Source organism: Antechinus flavipes, chromosome 1 (assembly GCF_016432865.1).
Source record: "Antechinus flavipes isolate AdamAnt ecotype Samford, QLD, Australia chromosome 1, AdamAnt_v2, whole genome shotgun sequence".
NCBI lineage: Eukaryota > Metazoa > Chordata > Mammalia > Dasyuromorphia > Dasyuridae > Antechinus > Antechinus flavipes.
Window position 1 is genome coordinate 251,348,916 of NC_067398.1, and position 27,457 is coordinate 251,376,372.

General features: G+C 37.5%; 2 protein-coding genes across 2 annotated transcripts in view; one reads left to right on the forward strand and one right to left on the reverse strand.

Moving 5' to 3' along the window:
• Nucleotides 1-2,429: 2,429 nt before the first annotated feature.
• On the reverse strand, nucleotides 2,430-25,779 carry BRAT1 (BRCA1 associated ATM activator 1). The gene is made up of 14 exons (XM_052000086.1): nucleotides 25,557-25,779; nucleotides 24,203-24,346; nucleotides 23,641-23,795; nucleotides 18,573-18,720; nucleotides 9,508-9,880; nucleotides 9,071-9,190; nucleotides 7,024-7,115; nucleotides 6,183-6,301; nucleotides 5,888-6,074; nucleotides 5,304-5,377; nucleotides 4,796-4,898; nucleotides 4,448-4,546; nucleotides 3,925-4,100; nucleotides 2,430-3,653 (listed from the first exon to the last, which is right to left on the reverse strand). Exons 2-14 carry the CDS (start codon nucleotides 24,327-24,329, stop codon nucleotides 2,916-2,918), a joined length of 2,511 nt encoding a protein of 836 aa, XP_051856046.1. The 5' UTR covers nucleotides 24,330-24,346; nucleotides 25,557-25,779; the 3' UTR covers nucleotides 2,430-2,915.
• IQCE (IQ motif containing E) overlaps nucleotides 24,211-27,457 on the forward strand; it is a 109,185-nt gene continuing 105,938 nt past the window's right edge. The window contains exon 1 of the mRNA XM_052000089.1: nucleotides 24,211-24,301. The gene's annotated coding sequence lies outside the window, so the exon portion shown is untranslated. The remainder of the gene's footprint in view (nucleotides 24,302-27,457) is intronic.

Genomic DNA, 27,457 nt, shown 5'->3' on the forward strand with positions numbered 1-27,457 from the left:
GTGTGAGGGAAAAGTAAGTCAGTATAACTGGACTGGAGACTGAGAAAGAGTGAGTGTGTGTGTATTGAGTGAAATAAAGCACAAAAAAAACATATGAGCGAGTTTGAAGGTCCCAGGTTGCAATGGCAAATGGGAGCCTTTATATTTGATTCTGGAGTTAATAAGGAGACAGTGAAATTTAATGTGATAGTTGACATTGTCAAGCTTACTTTAGATAAATGACTTTGGCAGCTGAGTAGAAATGAATTTGAAAAGACTTGAAGTAAGGAGACTGATTAGCAGGCTATTACAGTAGCGCAAATATATGGTGAACAAGGGAGGCGGCTTGAGCACATGGAAGAGCACCCACAAGAGATGTTGGGAAACAAGGCAAAAACAAAATTTGGCAGTGGACTAGCTGTGGACTGAGGAGAGCTGGGAGAACACTGAAGGTATGAGCTTTGGGGACCGGGGGTGGCAGTAACATCCTGATAGGAACACAGAGTCTGGAAAAGTGAAGGAGCTTGTGGAGGAAGGAGAAGAGGCAGAGAGCCCTCCTTTGGATATTCTGTGATGGAGCTACCCCCCAGTCTTAGATGTTACAGGGCAGACAGCAAGGGAGAACTACAAAAACTTTCTAGAATTCATCAGCAGAGAGATGCCAACTGAATCCACTGAAGTTGATGAGATCACTATCCCACACTGCCTCCCATCAATTCATGAATTAATGTTCTTTGGATACAGTTGCTTAACTATGAACTCACCAGACTACTCCATTTTTCTCTCTACTCTTCACATACCAAGAAAGACTGCAACGTTGAGATCAAAATATACTCTCTCATATCCCATTACAAAACATAGAATCAAACTGAGAGGCCATCGTTTCATGTTGCTATATAATAGTCCTCTGCTTCTGAAGTACTACCGAATTTTGATTCTGTTGTCCTCCTCCCCCATCTTTGATTGTTCATAGCCTTTGCTGCCATCTTGAATTATCTTGTATCTTCTATTTATGATAGTTTCATGTGAATGTCCTTTTCTTATCCCCCAAAGTTTTAAGTTTCTTGAGAGTATAAATTCTATCATTTACTTCTTTTGTAATCCCCCATAATGCTTGGCATCTAAGTACTTGATCTCTATTCAAGAGAACTGTAATTGATAGTCCTCTCCCCCATCTCAAACTGATTGCTGTATGATTAAATTTAATCTAACAGAGATAATGCCCAGTCCCCTTTGGGCAATCATTCAGATAAGATAGAATATTCACCATGCATCATAAACCATCATCTATCACAAAAGAGAATGCTAACTTCAAAGAAAATAGACCTTCACAACTCCCATTTTTCCTCTCCTCTAGGAGGGAAGCATTTTGTGCCCCCCTTCACCCAAAGCCCTGGAGATAATATCTTTGCAGCTGGTTATTATTCTGACATTTGGGCAGCACTCCTGGCCAAAGATGAATTTGAGGCTTTCACAGCAGTTGGTTTACAAAACTGTGAACAAGCTGACAGGGTCTAAGGCAAGTACTGAAACAAGGGTGTGAAATTAAGCACCTCCACAGAGCCAGTGTGAAGAATTTCACACTTGGAAGTAACAGGAAAAATAATAGCTATGTGACAACACATGAGCCTCTAGTAAGGTTTCTATAATAAAACAAAAATATTCACTCAAGATGAAATTCTTTGATTTTAAAAAAAAATCACATTTAACTTTGATTAAACTAATAAGGAAGACTTTGATAATAGCAATGATTCTAATTTTTGAGGACTGATATCTAGAACAATATTAAAGAGAACCATGTTGTCTTTGATGTACCTTTCAGGAAAAATTTTAGGCTTTCTGATTAATTCTGTTCTTAACTAAAATCAAAGTTAAAATTTCATATAGTTACCAACTAACAAGTACTTTCTTTTAGCCCAAAGTTGCTAGAGCAGGAAGGGTAAGAACCATCTCCAAATAAAAACTGAATTCATTTTCTTCAACATTAAATTATAAGTTCCTTGAGGACAAGGATTCTTAAAAAAAAAAAAAATCTGTATCTCTAGCACTTAGTATAAAGTATGACCCATAATAGGTACTTAATATTTAGTACTGACTTTTACAAAAATAACCATGAAAATTCTGCTATCTTCCCTGAAGTTATAGGAAAAAAATATTAGTCTTAGGGTCTGACTAAGGTAATGGTGCATACTACTAGAGCTATGTCTTCTCCTTTAGAAACAGAGATAAAGTTCTGGGCTTAGGTGGAAGTATTCCCTTACAAAAAGTGTTCAGCAAGCTTGGAGGCTGGGAAATATGTCCAGATGCATTTCTGTGTTTTCATGGTCTTCTCTAAATCTCAAATCATCCATTATACCACAAAGCAAATGTTTCAGCTAACATATAAGAAATGACCTAAGCAGATTGTGAAACCAAACTTAACTTGTTTCAAAACAAGCTACACAGTCATATAGTTTTCAAATAAAATTTATTTTGTTTAAAAAATAAGACATTTCTTTACCTGTGAAATCTAAAGATTTTATAGCTTGAAATTTGCTCTGTGTGTGTATGTTGAGAGAGAGACAGACAGACAGAGAGGGAGAGAGAGAGGAGAGAGCAGAGGGAGAGAGAGAGAGAGAGAGAGGGAAAAGGAGAGGGAGAGGGAGGGAAGGCGAGAAAGAGAGAGGGAGAGAGAAAATGATAGAATATGTGTCTGTTTAGTCCTCCTCTGTCAAATGGTTTGCCTTCTTCAGGTAGGCTTTAAGCTACAGCCTGATTTAAACAGGATCTTCGGATAACTCATGTGCAGAAACAAGTCACTGAGCCTGCTCTTGGCCACACAATCTCAAGGAATTGCTACTGTCCAGGAGACCTCAAGGTAAGCTATATGTTCACCTCTTGCATAACCTTACAGAGAAGCTGTTTCTCAGTTTTGGGATATGCTATTTCCTGCTGAATTAGTAGCAGTCAGCTTCGTTTTCTTCCAGGATTCCTACTGTAGCCAGTATGTCCTGCAAGAGTGACTGAGGGCTTTTCTCAATGTGGTCACTACTCTTAGCTAATGTCCCTCGAAGTCCCTCCAAATCTACTGACCTTAGGACTTGTAGCACATCATTAGGCTCTTGGCAACCATCTCTGTCTGCAACCTCACTGGGCTGACCCTGGTCCCTTTCCTTCCACTTCCTTAGAGTTGTTTCCAACCATGCAGTGTTTTGGGTTCCTAAGGATGCAGTACAAGATTCCCCACTCCCCTGAAGGCTGCCATGATAAGCCAGTTTGGCTTTCAAATACAGGAGGATATCACAGGACTTACGGGCCACTGGCCTGTCACAGTCACATAAGGCGCTAAATATAAAGTCAAACAGTTTCATATGGCAAAGCATCTGCAATGATTCAGTAAGCTGGGTAGACTGAGTCACTGAGGACATTTCTACAGCATAGGGGCACTCAGTCCCATGCTGCCCAAGGGTCTGAACAAGAAATACCAAAGCCAGTTCTAATCCTTGAACTCTGACTTCCCAATCTAAGTCACAACTCACAACCTGGAGCACTTTGGTTACAAATTGCCCCTTATCCTTTGACACATCTGTGTGACCTTCCCTCAGCCACTCAGTGAAAACCTGGATCACAGTTCTCCGAGGGAAGCCTTCTGAGTCAGTAGAGAGGATTTCTAGAAGTTCCAAGAACAGGCTTTTCTAGAGAGAGCAAATACAAGGAATAAGAAGGGCAAGACTGAGGCAAAGTATTGAATTGGATAGATAATAGAAATACACATTATCTTAATGTTAAAACTCTGTGGTGCTGAACCACTCAACTTGCCTAAAAGCAGTGAAAATTAATGCTCTTGGATTAACTCTCACTGCCACAATGTACTATCTTTTGTCAGATAAATCAGATTAACAAAATAACTACAAACAAACTGCATTCACCTAAGGTGAAGAAGTAAGGTTTCCTCCTGTCTCCTACCTTTTCATCATTTTTGCTCTCGGTGCCAATGGGGTTTGAACACAGGCCTCTGCTGGACAACTGTCCCATGGCAGTCACGGCACTTGCTCGGACGTAACTCTCTGGATCTCGGAGGAGATCCTCTGCAAGCTCTGGCACCTCCGAAGAGAGGAGAGCTTGTCTGAATCCAGCCCGCCCTGGAGACATATATTCAGCCACAAAAACAAGGCTTAATGGTTTATGCAGCCACACAGTTTCCAATGCAAACACCTTTCTGTCCTATTAACTCCCAGCTGACAGCATCCCCCATAGCCAAAGAGCCACACTGCTTCATGCTGGATCCCACCACTCAGGGTGGCCAGAACCCCCCGAGCAGCTTCATTTTCCAAACACTGAGCGAGAGGGAGTTGAGTCTTCAGGCTGAGGCAGCTGCCACACCCTGGAAGGGGTTTGTTAGGACTGGAGACCAGCCTGGTGTGCATCACAGGTTCTGTAAGGGAGCCCTGCTCAGGCGCTGCCAGGTTGAGTTTCCCTTGACACTTACCTCCCCAGTGTTTCGTTAGCTGCATAAGGAATTCCAGGGCTGAATCCCTTACTTCCCAGCAAGGGCTACACAAACGCTTCTGCAGTATTGGGAAGAGATCTGTCCAAAAATGAAAGGAAGGACACAAACCCAAAGTCAGGGTTGAAGCCCTGGGCTCCTGGGCCAATGTCCACATCTACCTCTCTTGAACACCGTTGCACAGATTATTCTTGAGTGTCCCTGGCCAATTACAATTAATGGAGAATTCATATGGGGGTGGGACAAGCCTACCAAAGATCAGTCACTCACTAAACCACTCAGTAGCTGTGGTTCCTTTTCAGCTTACACCAATAGCGACTGTTTAATTACCTCTAAGGAAATGCTGGGTTTGTGGGCAGAGGTCACTGGAGGTAGAGGTTTTGGACAAACTCAGCAGCCATTTGAGTGTGGCCTGAAATGCCTTCTTCAGAACCTGGAATAGGGCAAAGAAGACTGTAAAAATCAGGGGGGGATGCTGTACTTCCAGCCCAACTGCTAGTTAATATTGCTCCTTTAATATCTGCTACACAATGAGTTCTCAACAATGACTTAAGGATAGAGTGGGTTCCCACTCTACAAGGCAGAAGCAGTTGGATTTGCTCCTCTCCCTTAAATCATTGTGTGCTGGTCTCTTGTGTCAGACTCTGGTCCATCTAGAAGAGCTAGTTTATGGTACAGGAATATAGGGAACATACTCTATGAAATTCATCTCTAATGCCCTCATGATCATTGTATTGTAGAGTCAAGGAAAGCTAAGGTGAAAAGCTAATAATTTATAACTTGTTAACAAAAATTGGAGCCACTTTTTTCCCCCTTTTTTCCTCCATTCTGTACTTACTGTAGGACTAGAATCTGGGCTCTTGAGGTACACCAGAAGGATCTCAACTACTCCTCTTACCAATTCACTGGGGCCTAAAACAGAGACATGAGTATGAAACACAACAATACCACCTGTTCATACTTATTATTTAGCATTCTGAAGTTTACACAGGACCTTACACATAATGATTCACAAACTATTAGAGTGAGAAGTATTCTTCTACAGCATCTAATCCAACCTGTTCATTTTACATAGAAATTAACTGAGATTCACATTATTTGAACAAAGTAAAAAAATTATTAGGTAATGGGCTCCCAAAATAATGACTTCCAATCCAGTATTCCTTCTATCCAATTATTATCTCACACCAAATCAGTACCAAGAGACTCTATGTCACGCTGGTAAAATGTAAGTCTTCAGAAGAAAATTAGACTAAACATAAACCAATTCCTTAAAAGATTACAAATGGCAGAACAGAAAGAAACAAACAAAAATTTTTAAGGGGCTGCCTCGAGTCCCTTTTACAGGGAAAAGATAAAAAATTAAAAACTTTAATTTGGACTTGTGGAGCTTAGGAAAAAAGGAAACAAAATCTTACTTACTTGGCCCTTGAGAAAGGGTCCCTAAGAAATCAAGTGCTGATCTCTGAACTCTGAAGCAGCCAATCAATATCCCACAGAGCCTATCTCCAACACTGGAAGCTGGGGTAGCCAGACCACTGCAGAACCGCAATATGGTCATTACAGCACTGAGCAAAGGAACATGTGGCCAATCTATCAGTAAATGACTCTGAAAGACAAAGAAGAAAAACTCAATGACAAGTTTCTAGCACAAATACAATGATTGTCAGGGCATTAGGGATGAATTTCATAAAGCAAATTCCCTATGTTCCCATACTATAGGTTGCAGCTCTTCCAGATGGGCCAAAGTTTGACACAAGAGACCAGCACATGATGATTTAGAGGAGAGGAGGATATCAGTGATCACAGAGTCATTCACAGATTCATCCAGCAAACCTTGAGAGACAAACAAAAAATGTTTCATAAGGCAATAAAGACCACAGGAAGAGCAACATTCATAAACAAAGAAAAGTCCATGAAAAAGTCACAACATCTTCTATGCCTTCCTATACTAGTGATAACCAACCTATATCAGACCACATTTTTAAGAAGCTCCAAGTATGCTTCAGACATCATATAGTTTGAGAAACACAAATAGTTAACTACTTTACAAGTATAACAAATCAAATTGTTGAGTATGACCCATAAAAGGTCCAAGAATTAGGACCCTACTTACTCATCAGGTCCATGTACTGTTCAAGAATATTGAAATGATCAACTGTATAAGGACCAAAAACATATCAATCTTTTGAACAATGAGAGCTGCCCATCTTATTAGATGCTCACTAGTGAAGTTGATGTCATTTTAATATCAATGATATATGATACCAATACCCCATGGAACAACCTTCCCACTTCCAAAGTAGCCATTTGGGTCACTTATTAGAAACTCTTATCTTATTCAATATTATCTCTATTCAAAAACAAATGCTTCAGGGATATACCAGCACCAAGTAAAGAGGATATATATATATATGTGAAAGCCATTACCGATCCTCATTCCCATTGTTATGTTTACCCAGATAGCTGATATATTCTATAATTAAATCTTCCACATTGCCCTCCTGGACTCACAAAACCTTAATTTTCCTAGTCTTGTCCTATTCATAGTAGCATACCTGGAGATCCAGTAGGTTGAGAGGCAGCTTGCAGAACACAAGCTAGTGGCTGAAGCAGGATGTTAAAAGCCTTAGTCCTTAATGTCTGTGGGCTTTTAAAATAGAAAGAAAGAACATATATTTCCCTTCTTAACATTAAAGTGGCCTACCAACAATCCACAGAATAATAAAACTGAAAAGAACCTTAAATAGTCATCTCTTTCTTCATTCTGCCTCTAAGAAGGTGAAGGTGAACACCTTACTATCCTAAGATGAATGATTATCTAGTCTATTTTTAAAGTCTTATGGGGACAACAAATTCACAACTTCTATTGGTAGCCTATTCATGTTTTCAAGTCATGCTTAAAAGACTCAAAAAGTTTTTCTTTAAATTGAATTAAAAAATATTTTGGCATAATTTAAGTAATACTCTTCAAATGGTTCCCAGAAGGAACAAGATTCATATCCTTACAAAAGTCTTTTATAAATTTTAAGACTATTTATTATTCTTTAGCTTTATCTTATGCTAACTACTCAAATTCCTATTTTCTCTCTACAGAGGGCTTACTTTCCATCCCTTTAGTATTTCTGGGGCTCTTCTATCAATCCTCTCCAGTTTGAACCTGGCAAAAATCAAGGGACAGAATAGGAATAGGGGTTAGATCTGTGACTTCATTGATATAAGGAATTTCCCAAATGAAGAAATCCTCTACCAATGCAGATTAGCCCTTTCTCTGCAATTTATGGTCTTAGAGAAATGCCTAAAGCACAAAGTTTAACTGTTGTGTCAAGTAGTGTCAGAGATGGGACTTGAACCTAGGTCTTCCTCAATTCAAGACTAGCTCTCTCCTCACTATGTCATTTTGCTTCTGCTGGCAAAAATCAAGCTGGATGTAAAAAACAAATTTTCTTTTTTTTTTCTTCAATAGTGTTTTTCCAAGTACACATATAGTTTTTAACATTCATCTCTGTAAGACTTTGTGTTCCAAAGTTTTTCTCTCTCTCTCCTTCCCCCCTCCCCAAGATTGCAAGCAATATGATATAACACATATCTCCATATTTGTCATGTTTTGCAAGAAATGTTAGGCCCAAAGGGAAAAAAACAAAAGAAAAAAAGCGAGCAAGCAAACAAAAAAAGGTGAAAATAGTAAGCTTTGATCCACAATCAATCTCCACAGTTCTCTCTCTGGATGAGGATGGCATTTTTCTATCTCAAGTCTACTGGAATTGTTTTGGATCATTGTTTTGCTAAGTCTGTCACAGTTAATTATCCTATAATCCTGTCACTATATGCAATTTTCTCCTGGTTCTGTTTACTTCACTTAGAATCAGTTCATGCAAGTCTTTCCAGGCTTTTCACATTCATAACCATAACTTATTCAACCATTCCCCAATTAAGGGGTATCCACTCAGTTTCCATTTTCTTGCCATCATAGAAAGAACTGCTACAAACAGTTTTGTACATGTGGGCACTTTTCCCTCTTTAATGATCTCTTTGAGATAAAAGCCCATTAAAGACATTGCTGGATCAAAAGGTATGCACAGTTTTATATCCTCGTGGGCACAAAGAATAAATTTTCTAAGTTATTCTAAGCCACAGGAAATTTTGTCATTTTTCCAAACTCTAGCCTTTGCTAGTCAAGCTGATCTTGTTTCCTTAACTCTGTGTTCTAACTCACACCACTTTCCTGCCTGACCTTTCTCCCTGCCCAGCTAAATCTACCCAATCTTTCAGACCCATTCTTAGCCCTGACCAATCATGATGATTTCTCCCCTAAACTTCTGCAAAACTTCTGCAATACTTGTTTTCATTACCATTTATTTGGTCAGCATGTGATTGCCTTATAATAACTCAAATAATAATCCAATTAAAAATTCAATAAATTCAATTAAATAAAATTATATCTTACATTGTGATTTAAATTTTTTTGTCCCAATGTCTTATTTTCCCAATCAGTTTCTCAAGGGGAAGGTGTATGTTTTAGACTTCCTACATGTAATTAATAAGTATCTGACTTAAATAATATTTTTGATTGATCAAATGATAAAAATAAACCAGAATCCATACCAGTCCTTGAGATTGAGAATTCCTAAAGCTAAGGGCCCTGATTGGGTCGGGCTTAGGCGATTCAGAGCCCGTGTTGATAATATCCACAGATCACATTCCAGATGGCTGAACACAGGAGAGCTGTAAAGACAGAGAAGCAAAGAGAGGTAGTAACATCCTGCCCTACAGAGATCCCATGGATGCAGAAATAGCATAGGCAATCCCCTCTGTAATTTTATCCCCAATTTGTATCAGCGAAACATACTTTCTTTGATGCCAGGATTTTTTAAAAAACATTTTGTTTTTAATCTGTGCCTTCAATCCTTTTTCTCATTTAAAGGGAAATTCTAAGGGCAAGCTCTCTCATTCTGCAGTCTCTCACAAAGCACTTCCATAGGGAATTATTCTTTACTAATGATTCAGCCAGGGCAAAACAATCATTATCTTTATAACTTTACCGTGCCATACTAAGGAAGAGATCCACTAGTGAATGTGCAGCCAAGAGGGGTTCTTTCTCCAGTAGTGATCCCACAAATGGATTCATCCGCATCCAAAGAACTTCAGTCCAAGATTCATGGCAACGTCCAAATAATGTGGTCAGTACATTCAATGCCTGTGTGATCTGAGGGACTGTCCCTGAGCGAAGGGATTCTTCTATATGCCCTACAATCATTCGAGCACACACTGGCCAGTCACAGTCCTGAGTAGTGAGAGGCACAGCTCTCCTGGAATGCATGGTGAATCCCAAAATGTGCACAAGCAGCTGACTAGCTGTTGAAGCAACAAACAGGCTTGGATCTCCTTGTAAAGAGAAGATTACCTCAATAGCACCTGGTAAAAGTAGAGAGAAGAAAAAGACAATTCAATTTTTGAACTACAATTCAAATTTATATTTTATATATTACATTTATATTACATATAAATTCAATTCAATAAATATTTTTAAAAGGGTCTACTATGTATGGAACTGGAAGAGAAAAAAAGTTTAGATAATGAAAGGAAAAATCAAAATTTTAAGCACCTATGATGGGTCAGGCACTGTTGATACTTTTCAAATATCACATTTGACCTCCAAAATAGCCCTGGAAGGTAGGTGTTATGATGATCCCCTTTTTAAAATTGAGGAAACTGAAGTAAACTAAGGTCATATTGCTAGTATCTGAAGCTAGACTGGAACTCAGGTTTTCCTGATCCTTGTTTCAGTGCACTATCCACTGAGCAATCTGGGTTTACTGTCCAAATATGGGGAATATGACATTAAGACAGATAACTATAACAACTCTAGGTTGAAAAATAAGAGACATGACTGTCATCTATTATTTCTTCATATATGAAAATATTGGAATTTCCCTTATCAACACCCACAAATCTTGTTCAAGATCACACAATCGGTGTCAAAGACAAGATGTGAATTGAGATTTTCATGACTTAAGCTTAGCTTCATCTACAATATTGATTGCCTCTATGAAAAATTAAATATTATTATTAAAAATGAAAATGAGACAAGAACCAATATGGTAGAGTAGCAAGAAACAAGTGAACTCTTCCTACAAATAACAGTAACAACAATTAAAAATACAATTCCTTCAAAATATATCTGGAAAAAAGCAACAGTTCTAATCCTGATAGGACATCCTGTCCAGGCCAGATAATCATAGGGAGAGACAGAGAAGTCTGCAGACAATGGGGATGGGGTATGACTGCATGTATGACTATAACATATAAAACAATGCAGCAAGGACATGGGGCAAAGGAAGGCACAGATCTACACTGGGATATCACTTAAAGCGAGCAGGAATGGGTGCCAACTGGCAGCTTTGCTGATCTATTCAGTTCCAGTTTACAGATCCAGCCAAGGAGGGACTGAGAAAGGGACTGACTTCCACCCTAGATAGTGTTCCCAGTTAGAGAAGTTCCAGGTGAAAAACCAAGAAAGGAGCAGATTCAGAAACCAGTTTGTGTCTGATGTGGCTCAGACCTCAGGAGCAGAGCAGAGTCTCAGTTCCAGGTTCTAGACTAGTCTGAAGCCTGTCTTATTACCAAAGCAAAAATCCCAAACCTTGGGAAGCCTTTACTTGTGTTACTCTGAATCAGTAAGCTTTCTACCTGGCTGATAAGGACTGAGTCAAACAGAAGTCTGCTGTTGTTCATACTAAGACAGGAACTTAGAGAGCTCAGACCAGGATGGGTAGCAAGAAATTTGTCCTGGATTAAGCCATTTTAGCAGCACTGAAAGCTTACAGGTCATCAGCTTGTCCCTGAGATCTTGGAAAAATACAACACGCAATATGGAAAAAATATTAACAAGACAAAATCAGATCTTCCCTTAGAAGTGTGTGGAGCTCAGCACTAACATAAAATTAAAAGTCACAATGTAGACTGGAAGAATAAGAACACAGAACAAAATTCCACCATAAAGGAATATTGTGGTAGTGGGGTCACTTAATTAACAAACGTTGAAAAGAATGACTTAAAAATACCTACAAGCAAAGAAAGCATCAAAGAAAAATATAGTTTGGTCATATATTCTACTAGAATTCTTAGAAGAGATGAAAAAAAGTTTTTTAAAATATTTAAAATATTTTTTTATAAATGAGAGTTCTTGAGAGGAAAAAAAATGAAAAAGAAAGGAAAACCATTAAAGAAAGTATTGGAAAGGAAATAGTAAAGCAAAAGAGATATAAAACTTTGCCCAACCAACAAACTCCCAAAAGATCTGAATAGCCCAAATAGAAGTTAGTAACTTCATATGACAATGAGAAATATTAAAGTAAAATAAAGACAATAAAAGAATAGCAGAAAATGTAAAGTATCTCACAACAAAACCAACTGATCTGGAAAGTTGGTAGAGGAGAAAAAATTTGTAAAAATCACTAAATTACATAAAATACCAAGATTACCCTCCACCTCTATCACAAAAAAGAGTTTAGACATTCTATTTCTAAAAAACTGCCCAAATTTTAGAATCAGAAGGCAAAGTGAAAATAGAATATACTAGTTTTTCTTGAAAGAAATCCCAAAATGAAAACTCCCAGGAACATGATAGCCAAAAGTCAGATGTTCCATGTGAAAGAAAAATAACTGCAAGAAGCAGAAAGAAAAAAATTCAAGAATGAAGGAAACACAGTAAAGGATCACTCATGATTTAGTAGCCACTACTATAAAGCAGAAGAGGAACAAGATACTTTAAAAGACAAGACAGACTTATGGCCAAGAATAATTTACCCAGAAAAAACAGTATAATCAAAGGGGAAAATGAACTTTTATTAAAATAGAGGTCTTCTACACATTCCTCTTGAAAAGACCAAAGCTGAGTAAAAGCCTTGAAGTTCAAACACAGAAGTGGAAAGATACATTAAAAAGTAAACAAATAATCACTGGGATGAAACAAGGACAGATTGCTTACTTTCAAACATAGGGAAGATGGTACATGTGTCTCTCCTCAACTATAAAATCATCAGGGATCATGGAAGGAGTCTAATTTGACAATATCTAAAAGTTCTGGGGGCAGCTGGGTGGAGCACAGCCCTGAAGTCAAGAGGACCTGAGTTCAAATGTGACCTCAGCTACTTAACACTTCCTAGCTGTGTGACCCTGGGCAAGTCACTCAATCCCAATTGCCTCAGGGAAGAAAAAAGTGATTCTTCTGAATTATCCTAATGATCTTAAGAATGGAAAAGAGAGGAAGAGAAATATACTTGGGGGTGGGAAGAGTAGGGAAAATTATTTGACATAATTGGAGTGTTGAAGTAGATATCTATACAAATAAGAAAAATAAGAGGGAAAGAAGAGAAGGGGGAAGGAAATATGAGAGGGAGGACAGATTAATGAAGGAATTAGTCCTAAGCAAAACAAACTTTAGGTATGTACAAAAATATTTATTAGTTGTTTTTTTTTTTGAAGTGAAAAAGAATGGAAATTTGAGGGGTTGTCCATAAATTAGGGAATGCCAAACAAGTTATGGGGGATGTGTGTGTGTGTGTGTGTGTGTGTGTGTGTGTGTGTGTGTTGGAATGTTAATTACATGCTATATGAAATAATGAAGGGTACGGTTTCAGAGAAACCCTTGAAGATTTTGTATGACCTGATTCAGAGTGAATAGGCCTAATAAAATTATTAATACACAATGATAACAATAAAGACAACTCTGAAAAAATTAGGAACTCTAATTACCAAGCACAATTGCAGAGGACTAATGATGAAGCTTGATATTGAATGAAATGAATTGTGAAAGCTGTCTCACAAGATGGAGACAGTGTTCTAAAGACTAGGTGAAAGTTGGCTGGGCCCCAGGGCCAGGTTTCTTTCTCCAGAAATTAAATGGTTTACAAGGAGTGGACCTTTGTGAGACTAAGTTGGGGCCACCTTGGCACTGGAACTCCTGTATAGTAATAATCCTAAAGATGTGGTTGGGTTAAGTATTTCTTCATTTGTGACTTAGGATGTGAGGTCATTTGTCCTGGCTAATCAGGGCAAAGACCCAGTCTATAGGGAGTGTTAGCCCAGGCCCCCATATAATTCTTGTCTGTTCCCTGGGCCTCCCCTTTCCTTGCCTAACTGCTTGGGGGTGAGGGAGAGAGATGCCCTTTCTCTAGAGACTAATAAAATTCTTTTCTGCTTTTGCCTTGAGAAATCTCCTTAATTTATTTGATTTATTTGAGCTGGTGGTCTTGTCCCACACAGTACTGACTCTCCCGATAGAGATGAAGGACAAGATAAAATATAGAACAAGAAATATTTTTTAGACATGACTAATACAGAAATTTATTTTGCTTGACTATATATACGTGTGTATATAAAGATAGGTAGACAGATTTTTTTTTTTTAAATAAGGGTCTTTTTCTCCTTAGTCAACCAGGAGGATGAGAAGGCAAATTTTTGCTGATTGAAAATATATACACACACATGTAATTTTTTTTAAATGATAAGGTGAGAGTTCAAATAGTAGAAGGCATGTTTAAAATTTACAAAATTAAAAAAAAAATGGCAATTGAAACCTACCCCTTAGAAAAAGCATCATCCTCATCATCTCATACTTGGATCATTACAATAGTCTTCTGACATAAGCCTCTCCCAACTCCAGTCCACCCAGTTGTCAAAATGATTTTCAAAGTATAGATCTGACCATGTCATCTAGTTACACTCAATAAATTCTAGTAGCTCCTTATTACCTACAACAGGGATAGGGAATATCCACTTCAGGCAATATAAGGACCAAAATCATTTGCCAAGGCAATTGTAAGTAATGATGAGCTGAAAGCTAAGTACAACAACCTCCCTCTGCTCGAGTTTTTTAAGTTGTTAATTTCTGTATGGCATATGAATGATGTTACAACTATCCAAATGGTTCTTGGCAGGAAAAAGGTTCCTCACCTTGACCTACAGGATCAAATGTAAAAGTCCTTTGTAATTTGCCTCCCTCTTACATTTCCAGCCTTCTTAGCTCTTACTCTGCCTTCCTACCTGTACATCTTGCAATTCAAAGACATTGGCTTCTTTGCTATTTTTCACACAATCACACCCTGATTCCTGCATTTTCTCTGGCTGACCCATACGCCTAAAACTCACTCTCCAAATCTGTCTCCTTGGCTTCCTTTTCAAGCCTCAATTAAAATTCCACTTCCTGCACATGTAGCTTTTCTTGATCCCCTTTAATACCTTCCATCTGAATTTATATCCAATTTATCATAAGTTTGTACATATTTATTTGTGTTGTTTCTTTCATTTAGTCAATACTAAGTTCCTTGAGGGCAGGGTCTGTTTCTGCCTTTCTTTGTATCTCCAATGCTTAGGATTATACTTAGTACAAAAGGTGTTTAATAAAGACTGGTTGACTTGCCTTTTCTACTTCTGCATGTGACACATTAGGGATTAAGAGCTTAGAATTAAAATTAAAATTAGTGGTAGTTTCACTATTATTAGTATCCATTATCCTAACAGATGTTAAGGAACTGGTGATACTTTTTTTTTTTTCTTCCACTCTTTGTCTGATATCCTTTCAATTTCATCCTGAAATACTCTTAAGATAATTTTTGTATGGCATATGAATGATGTTACAAATATCCAAAAGGCCCTTGGCAGAAAAAAGTTTCTTTAATGGGCTTAACTGAATCAATCCCATGTCAAATTTTCTGCAAAGTGTTTTTGTTTGTTTGTTTGTTTCTACTATTTCCTACTGTTTTATGAGGCAATACTGTCTACACCAAGAAGTCTTACAAATGAGTTTATACTCTAAAATTACATTATGCTTGGCAGCTACATTTTACTGCTTGAAAAGAATATAAAAGAATTTGCTGATTGGGATGATTTCTTTCCTCTTTTAGTCTACTTATACAAGCAACTGCTTTACATCAGATGAATTTCTATAGAAAATAGTGATCATCTGTATAATATCTGATGCTTTATTTTCCATTTTTAAAAAGAACTTGTCAAAATGGGTTAGGATGGAACTATTTTTATTTGCATAGAATATCTTCTCATCTTTATCCTTTCTTCAAAAATGTGAAAAAAGGTACAGATTTTAATCTCCAATTTAACAAATTGATATGTATACAAATTAGGTAATTATACACAATCAGATAATTCAGACATGTCTGTCACATCACTAATAGTTGTTTCCTATCTGTTAAGAGAGTCAATTTCACATTTTTGTTAAATCTGACTCTCTTAAGAAGAAGAAAGGGCCAAAATTAGTAGAATTATGGGTAGGCCTAAAAGGGGACACCAAAAAAAAAAAAAAAAGTATTTTCTTTATTTATTCATTCTTTTAGTTTTATCTTGCCAAAGGCAAGGGATGGGGGAATAAGATTTTGCATGTTTCCTTGATAGTTATTAAATTTATAATAAAAATATATCATTTCCTGACCCACAGGATGATTTCAGCGAGGCCTGGAGAGACTTATATGAACTGATGTTGAGTGAAATGAGCATTATACATTATACATGGCAACAATAAGACTATAAAATGACCAATTCTGATGGACGTGGCTCTCTTCAACAATGAGATGATTCAAACCAATTCCAAATGTTCCGTAATGAAGAGAGCCATCTACACCCAGAGAAAGGACTGTGGGAACCAAGTGTGAATCACAACATGAAATTTTCACTCTTTCTGTTATTGTTTGCTTGCATTTTTGTTTTCCTTCTCTAGTAATTTTTTTTCTTTCTAGATCTGATTTTTCTTGTGCAGCAAGGTAACTATATAAACATGTATACATATATTGGATCTAACATATTTTCACATAGTTAAATGTATTGGACTACCTGCCATGTTGGGGAGGGGATGAGGGAAAGAAGGGGAAACTGGGAACAGAAGATTTTGTAAGTGTCAATGAAAAAATTACCCATGCATTATGTTTTATAAGTAAAAAGCTATAATTTTAAAAAGTTGTTTTACACACACACACACAAAATTTCCATTGATAATTAAGTTCTTAATTTTTTTAAAAAAGAAGTATTTATATGTAGGGATAAACCTTCTGCATGGCCTAAATTTTTGGCCTCTCCTGTATCAATTCTCCATATGACCTTCCAGTATACTTTTCCCCTCTGTCCACTTTTGGACTGAAGTCATCAAATATTAAAGCATATGTTGATATGGAAGGTCTGATATGACAATCTTTGTAGAATTTCTCTACATCATTTTCTGTAGCATATGTTGGCACATAAAGTTCAATCCTGTTATTAGTTATTGTTTTTGCTAATGCTCATACTCAGGCAAAATGACTCAGCATCCCAGAAAATGATACTACTTGTTTTCTTTCGATAAATAACACATTCAATTCCAAGGAGAACCTATAAAGCATCCTTCTTTAAAACTTTTAGTTTTGATTTGTAATAATAATGTCAATAGTGACATGATTCAGTTTCTCCACTCTTAAATTAGACAAAGATTAGTGGGTCAACAGATTAATGTTTACACATTCATGATTGTTTTAGTATCCTTCCCCTTTAACCACTGTCATAGTGTCTGTAGAAACATAAGTTGACAAGATTGAGGACCATTTGGTATTTTTCTTGGTTTCATAAATAGCTGTAGTCAAAGAACTACTGAGTCGGTGACAAGCTCCAAACTCTTTCCACTTAACTGGACCTCTGGTATAACAGACACAGCTGGGTACTGGATCCTTATTGGCACAGCCTTCAAGAACATGCGATAATTTCCATGTCACAAGACAGCAATGTAAACAGGATTTTTGTGGAAGGTTATTCTTTTAAGTGAAAAAAAATTTAATGTATAGGTATGGAAGGGAATTTAACACTGGGCAGTTCCCTGGACAGCTTATCTTGTAATCTTTTCAGGGTCTAAGCACTTATGATTTAATTTTTCAAAAACTGGGAAATTTCTCTATTATGCCAGATTAAATGAGATGATTGTTATTTCTATGCTTCTACGGATTCACATACTAATTTTTTAGTGGAACTATAGTCAATTTTTCTATAATACTTATTTTGAAAACTTGGAATTTATTCCAATGCAACTGATATATTAAAAAAATTTTTGAACCCAGCATAAATTTCAGTACATAATTTTTTTCCAAGAAACAGGGAGAATATAGAAAATAGTGCCTCTTCACAATAATTAAAAAGTTACAATTCTTCCAAGGTCCACTCCCACAAGCAAATTTCAGATCTTTTTAAAGATAAAAGGTTGTCTTTATTGGATATTTGCTGGTACAACAAGACAGTGGGCATAAGAGGGATAGTCCAAACACCACCTCACATACACCCAGATTCTGGCTATGAAGTCGAGGATTGTCAGTTTGACCACCAACTTGCCTAAAACCATCACTATTTATTTTAGTATTTATGTATTTCTAAATCCCTTAACATGTATATTGTGCTATATTTTTATGGATTTATATCTTCTATGTCATTGAAATGTTTCAGCTTTGTGCCCCTCATCCCAGTTTTCCCATAAACATTGTGGTTTTTATTGTATGATTTTGTATAACTTGGTGCTTTTGGGGAGTACAAATTATAAATTACAATAGAATTTACTATCCCAATATTAATTTAAAAGATATTTCCAAAACCACCAGCAAGCCCAGTGTTAAGTATCTTTTGGCTTATTCTATAACCTCTTGGCACTTCTGTCACTACCCAGCAACCTGTCTGTTAAGGCTTTATGGGACAGTGCTCTAAATGGAATTTCTCTTTCCTTTTATCTCCATCAAGCCAAAGCCAAAGCCAAAAAGCCAAAACTCCTGAGAAAGTTACTATCTAAGTTAGCTCTAAGGTAACTATCCAGTTAGAAAGGCTATGACTTACTAATTCATACTAAGATCACAAAAGCTGGTAAGGCTTAATGGATTATCCTCCTGAAGTTTCCACATATTATCGGAAGTCCTTATTTTTGCCTATAAGGTAAACCATCACAATGGGCTTTCTCTGAACTTGGCATGGGTGAGATGAAGAATTCCCAGCACCATCACTCCCCTACTTGCCCTGTCTCCATCTAAGATAGCCAATGGCGGAGGGCCTGAAAGCTGCTTCCTGGGAAGCTGGAGGTGCTGATACTCACCACAGTCACATAGGAACTGCACGGCCCTTTCATGCTGTACCATGCTGCCCACACCTTGGATCCAGCCGCTGCGCACAGAGGGATCCTCCCAGGCGGGCCTGCTGAGGGGCCCCGTTTCACTGAAAAGGCTGAGCAACACCTCCCCCTGCTGACTCAACAAAAAAGAAGCAGCACCGTGAGAAACTGCCAGTCAACATTTCCTACATATTAGCTGAGAGAGTAATAGCTGACATTTATATAACATTTTAAGGTTTGCAAAATGTTTCCAACATAATGTCTCATGATGATATCTTAACATCCTGCTGCTTAAATCCAATCTGAGGACTTTTTCTAGATACTATGATTTAGATGTTTTAATCAAGGTGACTGCCACTGAGAAAATCACTCTGTCGTTCTATATGTCTGAGCAAAAACACATATTTATGTCCACTTGTTCAAGGCAGCAGTTTTTTTCCCCCATAAAGTCTTAATAAAAACAGCTCCATTAGTGTTCTCTCTACCTTTAACAGAGGAAGACAAGTTTTTGTAGAAGAAACACTTCAGACTACCACATCCACAAAAAAACTATTACCTAATTAGTACATTTCCTAAAGTAATGTACTACACCAAGCCCCTCACCCAAAACTTCCAGTGGTTCTCCATGCCCAGTGGACAAGTATACACCACTAAGCCTGGAATTCAAAACCTTCCATCATCAGACTTTCCTGGACAGCTTTATTTTCTAGGACACATCCTTCCTTAAGTCACACACTTCAGTAAAACCTACTACTTTCCAATTCCTATACATGGTGCCTACCTGTCCTCATGCCTTTTCTGGCTGCTCCCTGATGAAATACTGCTTATTTCTTAAGTACTAACTCAAAATGTTGATATTTCACGAAGCCTTCACTCAATCACCTTAGAATTCTCTCTTCCTCTCCTTCACTAGTTATCTTCTGCCTAACCTTCAATCTTCAGTCTCTTCGTCTCAATTCAATTCAATAAACACTAACTGCTTTTTTCTGATACTGTAGATACAAAAACGAAAAAGGACACAGTCATTACTCTCAAAGAACTTTAAAAAAAAATAGAGGGATGAGACATGTAATGAGTTTAATATGTTTTAAAATTGGCAAGAATATACAGAGTGATCTGAGAAATGTCAAGGTATAAGAAAACACTTCTAATTGGGGGGAAAGATAGCAGGGTACAGTCCACACAAGAGTAGCACCTAATCTGGATCTCAAAGGCAGGGAAAGATATCAATAGATGAAGATGGGAAACAGTCTGCAAAGAGATAGAAGAGGGCAGAATGAGAAAGGGGAAGAGTGAGCTATCTAGACCTTCTGAAGTCTAAGTACATAAAAGAAACTATAAGAAATAAAACTGAAGTGGTATGCTGAAGCAGATGTGGAGGGCCCTGAGACAAGGCTTAGCAATTTATATTTTATTTGGCATGAGATAATAATAGTCCCCACCTCCCAGGGTTGTTGTGAGGATCAGGGAGGTAATAAATAAATAAAGTGCTAAGCATGGTGCCTGGCACAAAGTAGAAACTATACAAATGCTATCTATTACAACTGTACCTACCACTACACCTCCTCCTTCCAAAAGCAATAAAGAGACTAAAGAAGAAATGACTCTAAGAGCTATGAATCAAACAATGAAAGTCTAGAGTAGATAGAAAGGGAAGAGAGTAAGGAAAAAAAAATCCAGAAACAAAGTCCTGAAAATCAAAAACAAATCAAGCTAAAGTAAAAGATGCAAAGGAGAAATTAAGTTGACTTCTAACTAAGAAGAAAAAACAAAGGGAACAGTTTATTTTGCATTGGGTACTTCTAAAAAACAAACCCCCAAACCCAGGAATTGCAATGATGCCATCACACAAAACAAAACAAAAATATACATTTACATTGTTAGCATGAGTACATTAGGTTTTTTTATTTGTATATTTAACTTCGCTCTATATCAATTTATATCACTAGTTTTTCAGAATTACTCATATTATTTCTTATTGCACAATAATATTCCAAATACATAGTTTTTCTGGCCATTCACCAATCAATGAGTAATTATCTAATTTCTAATTCTTTGCCACTACAAAGAATTTTGGTATTTTCTGGACCCTTCTTTTTCTGTCTTTGATAAATGATCTATTTGGTTTTTAAAGTCCTTTATAACCTAGTTCCTTCTTATGCCTTTCTCTCCATGTACTGCAGCTAGGTGGTTCAGTGAATAGAGCTCTGGATCTAATAAGGAGACTTGAATTGAAAGGTGGCCTCAAGCACTTATTTATCAGCTGGGTGACCCTGGAAAATCCTGTTTAAGAGCTTGGAATTTTCCATTTTCATACTATTTTTAATTTGTCCATAGAGTTAAAAACATGAATGGAAATGACATATTGCAAGGTAAAGGTTTTCTAAGGTCAAGGGGCTCATTTATCCAGAACTATGATTACTTTGATGTAAAGAATTTCACATGAGGAGATCCCCTCTACCAGTGTAGAGCAGCACCTGTTCTAGAGCACATAGTTCTAGAGACTATAGAATCTGAGACTTGAGGCACCAGAGATAAATGACATGCCAAAGTTGCAAGGCTAATTTGGGTCAGAGGCAGGATGAGAAATTTTCCTGACTTGCTAATAATCCCCCATTGTCCACTCCTTGACCTGAATACTCCTTCTCTAGGTTATAAAATACTTATTATGAGTGACTGATACTCCTTAAAATTTTTTTTTAAATTTATAATAGCATAAACTATTGCTCAGGAACTTTAAATTTATAAAACACTTTCCCCACAACAAATCTCTGAGGTGAATAGTTTACTATCCCCTTCTATAAGAAAACTGAAGTTCAAATTGAATTTACTTGCCCAAAGTTCATACAAGTTAATAATTGGTGGGTCTGGGATTTAAAAAAACAAAACAAAACACTAAACCATTTCCTTTAAACCACACTCCCTTTAGGACCTAGCAGTCCTTCGGTGTCCATTCATAGAATCACAGTCTGGGAAGGGATTCAGAGTTTATTTAATTCAGGCCATAGTTGAACAAGAGCTCCCTCTACTTCAAAAACAACAAAGTGATATTCAGGGTTTGCTCAAAGACTTTCAGCGAAGAAGACTCCCCCCACTTCTACAATAGCCCATTCTACTTTTAGGTAATTAATTATAAACTTTGATTTTATTCAGTAAGCCTAAATTTATCTCTTTGAAGCATCTATTCTTTGTTTCTGGTTCTATCCTTTAAGGTCACAAGGTCTAACTTGAAAATATCTATCATATGGCCCCCTAAGATTTCTCATTGCCAAATTAAACATCACTAGTCCCTTTAACTGATTTCCATATGGAATATCTCAAAACCCTTCATTATCCTGGATGTTCCACTCTTAGCAATCTCTAATTTAAGAGCAATCTTCCTACAATGTGGTTCCCCCAGAACTTAAGATGTAGTCTGATCAAAACATATTCCATTATTTCTCCAGTCCAGGATTCTTTGCCTATCAATACAGTCTGTATTGTATTCTCCTTGGCTCCATTACTGATTTATACAGAGCATGCAATTCACAAAAACCCTTAAAAATCATTTTAGATGAACTGCTATCTAACCACAACTTTTCAATTTTATACTGGTGAAAATTACTTTCTCAATACCAGTGTAAGATTTTACTGTGTATTCCTATTTCATTCCATTTGATCTGACCCACTATTCTGGCCTGTTGAAATCTGTCTGAATCCTGACTTTGTTTTCCACCATTAGTCATCTATCCCAGCTTTATGTTAACTAAAACTCAATAAACATGTCACTTATACATTCATCTAATTCTTTGGTAAGAATGTTAAATAGTACATGGCTTCCTAGGACACTCCACTGGAGAACTCTCCATGTTGATATAAAATCAATAATGATTACTGGGTATTGCCATGTATCCAGGTTCAGGTCCATCTAATGATCTGTACCACCATCTAGTTTCCATCTCTACATTTTTCCCCAAGGATTTTGTCAAATGTTTTGATGTACCATCAGTCTAGGAACCAAATCTAAAGTCATGTTTTTGTAAATTATTCATAAAGTATATATAAAGTAGTAGAAGTCTCCCTTTTGGTCTTAAAATATTTTATGAATGCTAGTGCAGATACCTATAAAACAATTTTTAATCACTGTGTCATTCTCTAAAGAAAAGAAGAGAGACCAAGTTATAATTTTATAATTATAAATTTTCAAAGAGAAAACTCCCTCTATTAACCCAAGGCTGGCACTTCATCTGAGTTTATTTGACTATTGTATAGTACAGGATTGTATAGTATGTATGAGTCAGGGACTTGAACCTGGGTTAAGTGGCTTCAAATCTGCCCCTCTAGCCACACCACACATTTTAAATCAAATACAATCAATTCACTTTTGAAGAATGACAAGTTTTAAACCATACTCCAAGATAATTTATACTGAACCCAGCTAGAGGATTGAGTTTCACACAAAATCTCACTCTACTATAAAAGATACACAATAATAACTACAACTAAAGAGGTCTTTGAGTTATGTACATGCATGAATGTATATATACATTTGTATATGCATGTATGTTTTTTGTGTGTGTGTATATATATATATATATATATATATATATATATATATATATATATTCAAGGTGTTCTAAAACTCTGAATCAGTTTGAAGCTATAAAACAGCACTCAGACTTTGGGAGGCATATGTCTCAAATGAACGGCCAAAACTCTGCTTCAATCAATGTAAGAAATTTTAAAACTGAAGCTGGGCCAGCACTGCTTTAGTGACTCTCTGCTAAAGAACTTAAAGGAAAACAAAAAAGAAATGGACAAGAATTACATAGAATGAAAAGACATAGATGGGTTGAAATCTTTGTCAATGGAAGCTGTATCCATATAAATGAGAATGTATTTACTCAAGAGGGTATGTATTTTTTACATATTTTTTAACATATATTTTCAATATATGGTACACATGTCCACATATGTATTCCTGTAAATAAAACCCCACATAATTACACTAACTATCAGCCAAGTTGAATTTTATGAGCCATCATAGCATTGAAGAGATCAACACTTAACTCACCTGGAGATACTGAAAGCTGTTTTCATGGGCTGCAAATATTCCTGCAAGTCGTAGTGCAAAAGACAGGATATTGGAATTCACATCCTGTAGTTTCACCACATGAAAGAGAAGCTCTGTAAGGCAGGGATTCTCCTGTAACACCAGCAGACTAGACTCTGTGAAATAAGCATGCATCAGAAAAGAATAATTATTCCTTTATCATTTTAGAAAACAGTGGGAAATTATTTTGTATCATCTTCAGTATTAAGGTACCCATTTCCCTCAAGAAATTGTCATCCTTCCTCTTCTAAAAGCCCATCTATATTTATAACAATCATCTATTATAAACTGAAGATTCTCTTTAATTTTACTTAAACTGGAATTTAAAATACAAATAACCCTTACAATTCCCCCAATCCAACTTGCCTTCACTTCCTTAGAATCTGTTGTAAAGTATGATGGATACCAAATCCATTTATTTAGACATGTGGAGCACTGTTGAGTCATCATGTACCATGTCATAATTCTCTAAATACATCCATCAGCCTATGGGTAAACAGGGAGCATACACTACCACAATTACCTGCTTCAGTTACTGTCTTAAACCAGTCTAGTAGTTTTTCCAAACAGGTATCATCAGCCACAAACTGCTTTGGGTCTACCAAAACTGCACAGACAGAAGGTAGGAGCCGTGAACATTCAATGTCCATAGTGAATCCAGTGGGTCCTGTTAATGAAATGTGGAAAAAAAAAAAAAAAAAAAAAACCAAGAAAAAAAAACAACACTTAGAACCCAGTATTAAAAGCCAAGTAGTCACAGCAGTGTTTTGGTAGCCCCTTCAAATTATGGGATTTGGTATACTTGGCTAGAATTACTTCATCTCTTGTTTCTTCAAATATCTATAAATGCAATGGCCAGTTTGGGTAATGAGCCAGAGCTATTAACCAGTCTATGGCTGGAGTCCTGTGATTTACTTAGCTTTCCCTAATAAAATAGTGACTTGAAGCCAGGGACTGGCTAGCTTTGGTATATGTATCTTGAGGTCCTAGTACTAATATGGCACATAGTAGGCTCTTAAATAAATGTTTGCTTAATCATAATCCTAAATAGGTAGTTCCTAAGGATCATAATAAAATTTATCAAGAAAATAATATTATGGACTGACCTGGTGGAGAGGGGATATAAAACCTCTGTAACTAGTTTTATAAGGACTCTATAACTTTTTGACTATTAGTCCTTCTTTTTATCCCAGGTTGGTTTTTCCTTGTTTTTTCTTTCTTTTGGAGGAAAGAAGAGATAGAAGTATGAGGAGATAAGAATAAGCTGATTTCAAGCTTTATATTTCACAGGATCATAGATTTCCATTAGTTGGAAGAAAATTCATAAGTCCATGTATTTCAATCCTTTGCTTTAAAAATTAAGGGAACTGAGGCTCCGGGAAGTTAAGTGGTTAAACTGAAGCCTCCTAGATTACCCCACTCCTTCCGCCGTGTTAAGCATCAGAGGTGGTTCCGTGAGTCTCTTTATGTGTGCCCAGTTTCCGGGGATATTTGTGGGGTCTGTAACAGAGTCAAGTGTACGAATGGGCCAGGGGCACTTCCTATAGAGGGCAGGGATAGCCCGTTTGCCCGCGAGCACGAGATCTATCAAGATCTTAAAGTGGTATCTCTGAACTGGAGGGGGGGGGGGGAGTGCTCGGCGAAGGGAAGGTGAATGGAGAGCAGGAAGGGGGGGGGGGGAGGTGTCTACCAAACTCAGGGAGGCTTTGGATCTCCGGGCAGAGGAGGCCACTCCGAGGTCGAGCCGTCCCCAGTTATGGCTCCTCTCAAGCCTGGTTTGGGCTGAGGCCCACCCACATTCAACCCACCAGCCCCACCGCTCCCGGGAAGGAGCAACCCGTCCATTAGAGTGTGGAGCCCACCCCCGAGCCCCTCACCAGCTCGGTTACACTCCGCTCCTTCGGCACCGCCTCGCCCCGCCCCTTCCCTCGCGCTCGGTCCTCCGGCTCAGACCACCTTAGAGAGCGGTGGGGGGGAGAATAAGGAAAAAAGAAACTTCGTTGTCGAGCAAACATATCAAGATTTTTAAAATGAATATTTCGGGAAAAAAGATCTTCTTGTCTTCTGATATAGTTGGTTCTCCTCATATCTTTGCAATGACACGCAAAGAAAGAGGCATTTCACCGGACTCCCCCATCTACGCATCTAATAGTTGATGCCAAAGCTATGCGCAGTAGGCGGGACCACGTTTTAGGAAGTGGGCGTGGTTACGTGAAACGGGGGCGGGGCTTTGTCTGTCTAGGAAAGCGTGTGTCTCACCGAATCCTCAAATTGTGAGGAGGGAGAACCAAGCAAAATTCGGGGGTCAAAGAATTTAAAGCTGTAAGGGACCTTAGAGACCAGAGAATTCAACTCCGCAATTGAAATAAAAGTGGGTAAGGGAATTGTTTTTTGTGGTGTAATGGGAAGAATGCTGGGTCTGCAGGCACCAGTTTGCAGAATTTTGAGAGTTGTGGCCATATGGTCTATTCCATACAGGAAAGATGTGCCCAGCACCATTACCTCGGATGGGGATCTCATCACTTTGCGGAGGAAGGGAGGGCAATAGGAAGAAATAGCATATTCCTCTCGCAGAAAGATCCAATTGTTGGTAAATTTCTTCCGACATCAAGCCCAAATAGTGACCTCTTTGAAATAACCCTCCACTCTGACCTTTGAGATCAAACAGCAAATGAACTAGAACTAATGTCTTCCACAAATTGAAGTCCTTCAAATATTTGAACAATAAGTAGCTAGTTATGTCTCCTACTCTTTCTGTCCTCATACCCTTAGTCATTTCTTACCCAGGGTAAACAACTTCAGATTCTTCAACTGATTCTCACAAGATGGTAGATTTAGAAGATGAAATAATTTGGAGTTTATAAACCATCAAATTCAACAACTATTTTATAGATGAGGAAACTGAGGCAAATTAAAACTTGTCCAACCGCACATAGGGGATCAGAAGGCTAGCCCCCTGACTCCAGAGCGAGCCACTCTCCGACTTAATTCCTTAAACATATAATGCAATATTGCAGAAAATGTCTGATTAGGGAAGAGAAGATACAAATACTCTCTGTTCCTAGAAACTCTGCCCCTCATGATGCAGCCTAGGATTCCTATTAGCCCACTGATATTGAGCTTGGAATCCAACATCTTTTTCAGAACTGTTACCTAATTATACTACTTTACATTTATCCCTAATGAATTATAGACCTAATATTGTAGTCTGGCAAAATCCTTTGGCGTCTTGGCTCTGTCTTGCAATGTATTAGGCATCCTTCTTTTTTGATGTCGGCTGTAAATTTGATGAGCATCTCATCTCACTTATGCCTTTACCAAAGTCATTGATAAAAATGTTAAACAGGGCCAAGCACAGGTGTCTTGGTCTTGTGTTCAGTAGATCTGAACCAAAATCTAGATTGCATCATTTAGGTGATCAATAGTAACTCACTTATCCTCACTGAGCCTCAGTTTTTCCACCTGTAAAATCTTAATACATGCCTGTCTTCCTTTCTCATCTGGTTTATGAAGAATGTTCTTTTACTCATTGTTTCAATCTTAAGAAGTCTTTTTTAAAATCACATATCAGATTGCAGCTGTGGAAATTTTTAGAACTGTTAACTAGAACAGTTCAATCTTAAGAAGTCTTTTTTAAAATCACATATCAGATTGCAGCTGTGGAAATTTTTAGAACTGTTAACTAGAACAGTTTGGGAAAAAATCCTTCTGAAGAACCAACCGAAATATTTTGGGTTTTGGGTTTTTTTTTTTCAGCCCAGTAGTTTTATGGGTTTGT

What these genes read in the sequence shown, in the direction of transcription:
- BRAT1 (XM_052000086.1), bottom strand. Translation starts at nt 24,329, where the DNA reads ATGGACATTGAATGTTCACGGCTCCTACCTTCTGTCTGTGCAGTTTTG. An exon ending in TAAGACAGTAACTGAAGCAG is followed by an intron (nt 23,796 to 24,202) that starts GTAATTGTGGTA and finishes CTTATTTCACAG; the next exon opens with AGTCTAGTCTGCTGGTGTTA. An exon ending in GACCCTTTCTCAAGGGCCAA is followed by an intron (nt 5,378 to 5,887) that starts GTAAGTAAGATT and finishes TCTCTGTTTTAG; the next exon opens with GCCCCAGTGAATTGGTAAGA.